General features: G+C 43.5%; 1 protein-coding gene across 1 annotated transcript in view; it reads right to left on the bottom strand.

Annotated features, from left to right (window-relative positions):
* Window positions 1–1,816: 1,816 nt before the first annotated feature.
* The window catches only part of ZBTB43 (zinc finger and BTB domain containing 43), a 29,878-nt gene continuing 23,180 nt past the window's right edge, over window positions 1,817–8,514 (bottom strand). Inside the window, exon 2 of the mRNA XM_012802365.2 lies at window positions 1,817–7,072. Coding sequence (XP_012657819.1) covers window positions 5,646–7,049 — 1,404 coding nt within the window. The 5' untranslated portion in view covers window positions 7,050–7,072 and the 3' untranslated portion in view covers window positions 1,817–5,645. The remainder of the gene's footprint in view (window positions 7,073–8,514) is intronic.

Genomic DNA, 8,514 nt, shown 5'->3' with positions numbered 1-8,514 from the left:
AACCAGTTCAGAAAAAGCCCATGAAACTGCTCCCCACATCCCCTTTTCTGGTTTCCCATTAAGGAGAAAAATGCCATTTGTGCCTCTTTTCATCCACTGAACTTTAACCACAGGGGGTTTCCTCTAAAAGAACCTCAGAGCTGGAAGGAAGGGCACAGAGCCCTTGCCTTTTCACATACCTGCACCAAGAAAGAATATGTTTAAAATCATTCCCTGAATAATGACTGTTATAGCAAGAGCTCAAGCTTACCTCATTTCCAATTGCTGACCAGCTAACGGGTCCACTGACTGGGCAAATTCTAGAACTAGGTACCCTCTAGATGCCCAGGGACAGGCAATGTCTCAAGGAATGCTTGGGTGGTTTGGTGGGAAGCAGCAGTCCCTGAACTAGGAGTAAATCTAAAGAGCTGCACAGGTGTGAGATGGGCCGTATGGGCAACACCCTCACATCCTACCCCTTCAGTTCCCCAACACAAGGGAACCACTTCACCTCCTCCCTTCCCCTTACAAGGACCACAGTGCTGTTCATCGTCTATGGGGAGACCTCTTTCCAGGTGGGCACTGCCGGACTGCTGGTAACCACAGCCTTGCCTGGGTCCCCAGGATGGGTGACAGTGAGGTCAGAGAGGTCATCATGCTGCCGGGACTGGGGTACATGCCTTTGGTCAGGATGGATGGGGCCCACTTCAAATAAAGGCTTAGAAATGGTTCTTCTGGGTGACTTATTCCCCATATAGAGAAAGGCTATGCCAGCCGAGGCAATCTGCAGTTGGCTTCAAAATCAGCAACGAGGAGGGGGAAAACCTCACAACAAACAGTGGTAACAGAAGGTTTGTGTGGGAAGGTGGTTAAGTTTGGTCTAAAACAAGCAGTGTCTCTGGTAATGAGCTGTTGTTAGGAAATACGCGGCGCCCGCGGGGCCTGCAGCCTTTGGAAGAGCTCTGCGCTGCTTCTTCTCCAGGGCTGAGTGGTTTTTTAGGGGGTGGTGGTGGGGGAAGACAGGGAAAGGGCAAAGTGAGGCAAAGCAAAGATCCAGCTAAAGCCACCACCTTGTGCACCAGCCATAAAATCTTGTACTTAAATCCCAGGTCCGCTCTAGTTGCAGTGTGACTTTTGGTACCATACCTACCCCTTCTCTGAATCACAGCTGGCTCACCTGTGAAATGAGGACACCTAAGGTACCAGCCAAGGTCCCAGGAGGAGACAGATGTCACACTCAGAGTGGGTGGCTGAGGAGGGATTCATAAAGGGACTATTTACAATGGGTGTGGCAGGGTTAAGGGATGCCAGTGAGGACAGTGAAGTACACAAGGGCTGGTAGAAGCTGACAGTCAGGACCAATCTTTGGCTTCAAAGGAAAGGGGGAGGATGTGGTTACCAAACTCCAGAAGTCACTTGACAGGAACTGTGGGTCTTGGCAGAGGAGACTAGCCAGTGCCAAGCCACACCAGGCAGGAGGGAGCCGGGAGTGAATGCCCTGACTTCTGCCTTCTCTCACTTGCCAAGCTCCTCCCAGGGTGTCTCTCCTGGATCCAGACCAGAAGCCAGGAGGGCAGGTCAACAGAAGCCAGGCTCCTGGAGGGAAGTGCAGGGTGGGGAAGGGGCTGGAGGAGCACACAGGGAATATTCAGCACACCCGAATACCTAAAAAATGAGGTAATAATCATCAAGGCCTGTACCACAAATACTCACTGCCCACCTGATTAGAACATTTGGCATTGACTTATTAAAAGGCCACAGTATAACTTTATTCTCAGGTGGCAAAAGCCAAAATGAAAATAAGAAACAGTCTCTACTCAGAATGAAAAACAAAATCTTTTACAAAGTTGACAGATAACATTTATTAAAACATGTCATACAAAAGGGCATGGTCTCTTCTATAAGAAGAAAATATTAAACAGTAACATTCAATTAAGTAAAACCATGCTGTACACTGAAGACAGCAATATATAAAGACAAAACTATCCAACTTTTGCAACACAGGCATAACATTTCACAAAATATCAATAAGATATGCACCTAATGATAATCTGTTTATCATCAAATGGTTTTGTGGCCTAAGAGTCACCTGACTTGCATAAATAAAGTACTTCTCTGGAAGAAACATGGGGGACCTCATAAAAGGAAAGAGGGCAGCAGCAACTAACATGACATAGGCTTCAAGCAAAAAAATTTCTTTAAAAAAGGTCACATTTGCAAAATGTATTCCAGCATTTTCCCATAGGGCACTATCAGTAGAGATATGAAATAAGAAACTTGTACCTTCAAATATGTAAGTAGCAAAGAAAAAAAAAACCCAAACAAACCCTGGTTTCACTGAACAAAGTTAGCCACTGATGAAAGCAACTTAAATTACAAAATCAGTGGGGGCGGGGAGTAGTATCTCACTGGCTTTCCAGCCTTCCTAAATGACCAGGGGCCTTACATAAGCACACTCCTGGGCTTGCTGTGATGGCTTCTCCCACCCTCCTGCAGCACAGTCCCTTCCCCAGGGAAAGTACAGCTTTGCATCCACTTGGCCTCAGCCTCACCACACCAGCTGGGGGAGGGGGGTGCTGCAGCGGGCCCTGGGGCCATGCAGCCTTCCCATACAACTAGAGGCCAGCCTATGGTCAGTCCAGTTCAGAAAACACCCACAACAACTGAGGGGATCCTTTTGTACAGACTCTTTTAATAGTAGTGGCCAAAAGGGACCAGAGGAAGGGGAGACCTAGAAACAGAGAATCAATAGGCTGAGGCCCAGGAGTGCCTGGGGGCAGCCACGACACTGGAGGGGAGTCCCTCCTTAGGCAGACACTGGCGCCTGTGTCTCCAAGTGGATTATCTAAAATGAAAGGTGTGGTGTGAGTATGAACTTTAAATACCATAGGTGGTGCCTTGAAGCCCTTTCCCACTAGGATTGGTGAAAAACCACAGTTAAGACAAACTAAGGGACAAATACCTTGGTTGTAGGCCATTGACACGATCCCTGAAAGACTGTTTAGAAAATGTTACCCACACTATCCAAACTCAATAGCAAGGATAAAGATGTATTGAGGCTGAGGGGGAGACTATCACTCCAACCCAGTGTGGAGAGGAAAAAAAGGTAAAAAACAGAGCTTATAAAAATTCACTTTCAATATCCAAACTAAAGCAATCCCTCCTCCTGCCTCTCTCCAAACATGGCCAGCGTTCTCTAACCAATGAACAACCTGATTTTTGCCAAAATCCTAACTGTCACAAAAAACTTACAACAGCAGCTGTGAGAAACTTATTTTTTAAGTTCTACGTTTAGTAGCTGATGTACATAGAAGGGTTTCAACAAAACATATTCTTTTCTTCACAACACATTAAATAGGTCCCAGCACAACTGCTTCCAAAACTTCCACCCAAGGGCTGGCCACTTGGTTTGAAAAAAAGTTCTTCATCATGACTCATGACAAGGGCCCCGTGCTGATTTCCGCACAGCTGAAGGACCAGGATTTTCCCAGGATGGCTTTATTTTTACCTTTTAGACTCTTCTCTCCAAATGGCCCAAGGCTCATATGAATATCATCATTAATGGGAAACCCACATCAAACCTTCCCAACAAGTAGAAAACGTTTTGCTAATACCACAAAAGAGGGCGATCAGCTTTTGGCAGAACAAAATGGCTTCACTGCCTTAGGACTGAAACCAGTAGGAGCCATAAAACAATTTCTCCTCACATGTAATGGGTAAGATCATTCCTAAAACCCATTGGCCTCTTACATGAGAAAAAGAGAAAGAGCAAGTGAGCTTGATTGTATAGTCACCTCTCTGTACTTCTGTCAGGTACAAAGGACTGTCAACTGGTGACATCTCAACACTAAGAAGATGGTATTGATGTGGCAAACAACCAAGAGGTAATATCTAGATTCTAGGTTAAAAAAACAATATATATATATTTATAATAAAGTTTTAAATACAAAGTGCTTTTTATATATCGAGAATGATACAGTGTTACTGAATAAATCCCTGTTTTGTAATCTTGATAACAAGAGTTAACTGGTAAATAAGTATTTCCTTTCCTTTTTCCAGACAATGTTCAGTAAGTAAACACTTGGTGTTAGGAGCTCGAGAATCAGAGGCTGTTGCCAGCAATGTCTATCACATTAGAGCAAAGCCAAACTTTTAAAACAAAATTTCACCCCAAATCCAAGAAAAATTATTTTTATTTCAAGGAGAAAAAGTTTCTACTTAGAATAGACCAGTAAATTTACGGAAAAGACAGCATAATAGTAGCACCCTGTCCTACCCTGGTGATAACCTCAGATGTATTACACAGCTTAAGAGCATTCTGAATGTATGCTTTTTTTATTTCCTAAAAAATCTGACAGATAGCAGATGTCTCAGGATAGCTGCTTTTCTTTTTTTTGGGGGGTGGGGGGCAGTAGGTACTTGTAAATTTAAGCAGCTTTATCTGGAAGTTGGGAGCATGAATCTGTAGATTACTTTGTATAAAGCAGGACTCCTTCTTTCCCCTTTTTAAAACATTCCAGCACTCATGAAGAACTGGCAGGATCAGTTTGGTGAACCTCTCTAAAGAGTATCTCCCGCGGCGTCTCAAATGCTTTTCTTCGGCGGTTTTTTCACCCTCAAGTATAACCTGTCACTCCTAAAATTCTGCTAATCTATAATTCTCACTCTTGACGGTCGGAGTGTCATGGTAGCATTCTATTAACTCCTAAAGTTCATAGGTAATTCTCAGCCATGACTTTTGGCTCCTTCCCACTGACTGAGGTCACTGGCTGCCCTCTTTGGGAAGCACCAAGATCTAAGACAGAGCAACAGCGGCCAGTACCGTGGTCAGAGTCCCAGAAGTCTACCAGCCACAAAGTAGACCCCACTGTATGGATGCTACAATTAAACAAGATTTGAGATAGCAAACCAATTAGAAATACCTATCTCTGGCATCCTAGAGAATTACAATTAGGTACAACTGTTCAAATTCAAAGTTAGTACTAAAATATAAAACTATGCCTTATCAAGAGTTTTGAAATACCATGTGACAATAGTGGCATCTTACAGAAATTGAAGCTTGTACCATAAGCTATTTGTTTCATACTTAGAATGTCACCCTCTTAGCATCTCCATAGTTTTACTTAAAATATCCTTTAGAAAGAATAAAACTAGACAAGAGCTCTGTTAATCAATTGCTCATCCTAGGAATCACATTACTTATAGCTTTTACATAAGTAGCATTCCATTCAGTGAAGCAGCTACCAGAACAAATCCACATTACCTAAGTATCTATAGCAAGAGCAAAAAAAATTTCAGCATGACCTTGTAATAATGAGTGATTAATAACTGCTGCCACCTGAAATGGAACCGGTAGGGTGGAGTCAATTCCAAGTGCAGGTGTCTAAGTCTACCTGCCTTGATCATGATTGGCCTGAAGATTTACCTTGCTAGCTGGGCAGTAGGTTAATTTGCCCCCATTACCCATTCTAGGCCAGGACTGGAACATAGAAATTTGAAGAATTAGATTTTTTAATTGGCCTACTTAGAGCTGGTCTTTCAGAAATATCTTCCTTTTTTTTAAGCTTCGCTCATAATAGCAAGTAGCTCGCATCATCTGTGCCCAGATTTGCATTAATTACCATAGTTTATTTTTGTGCATGCCACTCAAGGGCCAGATCCTATTTTTAGTTAGCCTCAGTTGTATTCTGCTCAGCCTTTGCAGCTTCGTAGGACTTGGTACAAGAAGTCACATGCCGGTGGAAACTGTCCCTCCACATAAACCTCTTTGCACAGATATTGCACTCATACGGCTTTATGCCAGTGTGAATTTTCATGTGACCCACGAGATGGTGCTTCATTTTGAATTTCTTACCACAGACGCCACAGCCATAAGGCCGAAGACCGAGGTGCATGCTCATGTGCCGATCTCTCTGACTCTTGTGAGTGAAACTTTTCCCACACTGACAAGGATAAAGCTTATCAGTGGCTGAGAATCCTAAGTGGGAAGCTTCTTCTTTAATTCCTGTGACCATTTCAATATTCTCGCTGTAGCCTGCTGCAAGGGTAGCCTCCTGTCTGTGCCCAATTAGATTCCCATCTGACCTCTCTCCAGAAAACTCCTCCATGGAGGAGCCATAGAAATCTACCTGCTCATCATAATTGCTTTCATCAGCCTGTTCATCAAACTCTGCCTCCACTTTTTTTTCCCCGATGTGAAAGTCCTCTTCCACTCCTGAAGGCTGGACCGAGTGTTCTGTCTGCAGGGTGTTGATGGACTCAGTAACCTGGTGCTCATCATAGGCTGCATGCACATCCATGCCCTCACAAGCCTGTTCTAAGCGCTCAGGCTTCACATGGATCCAGCGTTTGTGTGCCATTATGCTGGGCTTGCTGTACATGGGCCGGGTATAGTGGAACTCGGCACTGTCACTAGCCCCCTCTTCCCCATCTTGGCTTGCCATTTCGGTGCTCAGCCGGTCATGCTCTGTGGATGAGTTGCTGGGCAAGTATTCGTGCTCCGTGAGCTGAGATGATAGCTCATCTTTGGTACTCTCCTCTTCGTTCTCTCCATCCCTCAGTTCTTGGGCCTTGGGGAAATCAGTATGACCCCCAGAGCCCAGCTCAAAGCTCTCCACCAGGCCATTATAATTACTGCTACTTGGAGACTGGTGGTCACTGCCATGATTTAGCTTCTGACAAAGGACTGTGGGATTTCCCTCTAACACCTCAGTGCATTTGTCTACCACATGCCACATTTGGAGAAAGCTTGCAGCTGTCAAGTAACTAACAATTTCTGGAGCAGGCATTACTAGACGTCCTGTATAACTGGAAAGGAGGATGTTCTCAAACACTCTTGGGTTCATCACATCAGGCAAAACAATTCTCCTGCTGTTTTTCAAGAGTACCTGGTCACAAAAGTAGGGTGAACTTGCAGCAAGGACAGCTTTGTGTGCCCGGAAAATGTGGCCTTGGACAACAATGGAGACATCACATAATTGTCCTTGCTGGCGCTGCTGGTTCAGTTTCTGTAGAATGGTACTGGAAAAATCAGGAAATTCTACTCGAAAAGAGTTTGTTCCAGGCTCCATTTCATCACAAATCTTGTTTGGTGCTATACGAGAAACAAAAATCAGTATTAATTTCAACCCAAAGAGAAACATATTCCATCCCCTTCTCCATCACTAAGAAAATTAGGGTAGGTTCCAAAGTTTTATTAAGTCCCTGGTCTATGGGCACTTGTGGATGAAGGATCAGTCCCTAGAGCAAGGCTTGCAGGTGTGAGTGTGTCAACAACATGAGTCACACCACTCTTCATGAACTCTTCATTTTGTCTCTATGGAGAGAACAGATTCCACAGTGACTAGATTTGTAAGCTATACAAATCCCCTTAAGAAAAAAAAGTACTATAAATATTTCTAGTTAAAACAAACATGATACCTATTAAAATAATAGTGTTTTTTTCTTTTTATGAGCTGGGGTCTCCTTATGTTGTCCAAGCTAGAGTGCAGTGCCTATTAACAGGTGTGATCATAGCACACACCTGAGCTCCAGAGATTCTCCTGCCTCAGCCTCCTGACTAGCTGGGACAACAGGCATGTGCCACCACACCTGACTCAAAGTGACAGAATTTTTAAGCCTCAGATTCAACTTATATTTGATAAGTTGTGGTGATGGAGAGAAAACAGAATTGTGGGAAGAAGGAAAAGCAAATGCAAAGGTGGGAATGAAACTGGCAATTACAGGGACCTGAAAGACCACTGGGCCAGAGTTTAATGAGGGAGTGAGGGGCAAGGGGGCTGTGTGGGGGCATGACAATTCTGCCTGTGGGCTTTCAGCTGCTGAACCCCAAGCAATGCAGGTTTATCTACTGCTGTCACAATTTTAGCCCTTAAGAGCTTCTAATGACATAAAGCAGCATGAAACTGCAAGGTGAAGTATCCTTTCTACCCGGTGATCTCCAAATTGTCTAAAGAGTTATAGACCAAAGAGGATGCTAAGTAGTTAGTGTCCTGGTACTAAGTAGGCTCATTCAGAAGACAGAGTTACAACAAAGAATATGAGATTAGCTATGCTGTTCCTGTAAATATATTCTATACGGGTAAGGCAAGCATTCAAGGCAATTCCTAACAAAAGCACTCAAGACCAGCCCTGCTAAAAATCCTGTCATGCTCCACAATTCCACGGCAAGTTAAAGCAGACAAAAACACAAAAACGATATATCAATACTATTGGTCTCTTTGCTCTAATGCTATTAAATATCTTATTTAATACCAAGATTTCTAAGTATGACATAAAAAAACAGACAACCCAAACACACTGAAAGTCACCTTTGAGGAACAAGGAGAGAAGACTAGAAGAAACTAGTGTTTGTTGAGTAATCATTATATGCAGTGATCATACACCTTTTTTCACTTAATCTTTATAATTACTCCTCAAATTTAGGGCTTGATATTCTTAGTTCAGCTATTTTAAGTAACTTTCCCAAGGTTAAAAGCTAGTTGTTATTGAGATGTGAACCCAGGTCTGTATGACTCCAAGTCTATGCTATTTTTT

This window comes from Otolemur garnettii, unplaced genomic scaffold (genome assembly GCF_000181295.1).
Source record: "Otolemur garnettii isolate 467f Iridium unplaced genomic scaffold, OtoGar3 scaffold00014, whole genome shotgun sequence".
Taxonomy (NCBI): Eukaryota; Metazoa; Chordata; class Mammalia; order Primates; family Galagidae; genus Otolemur; species Otolemur garnettii.
The sequence above is the reverse complement of the archived record's forward strand: the minus strand, read 5'-3'. Positions and strand labels throughout refer to the sequence as shown.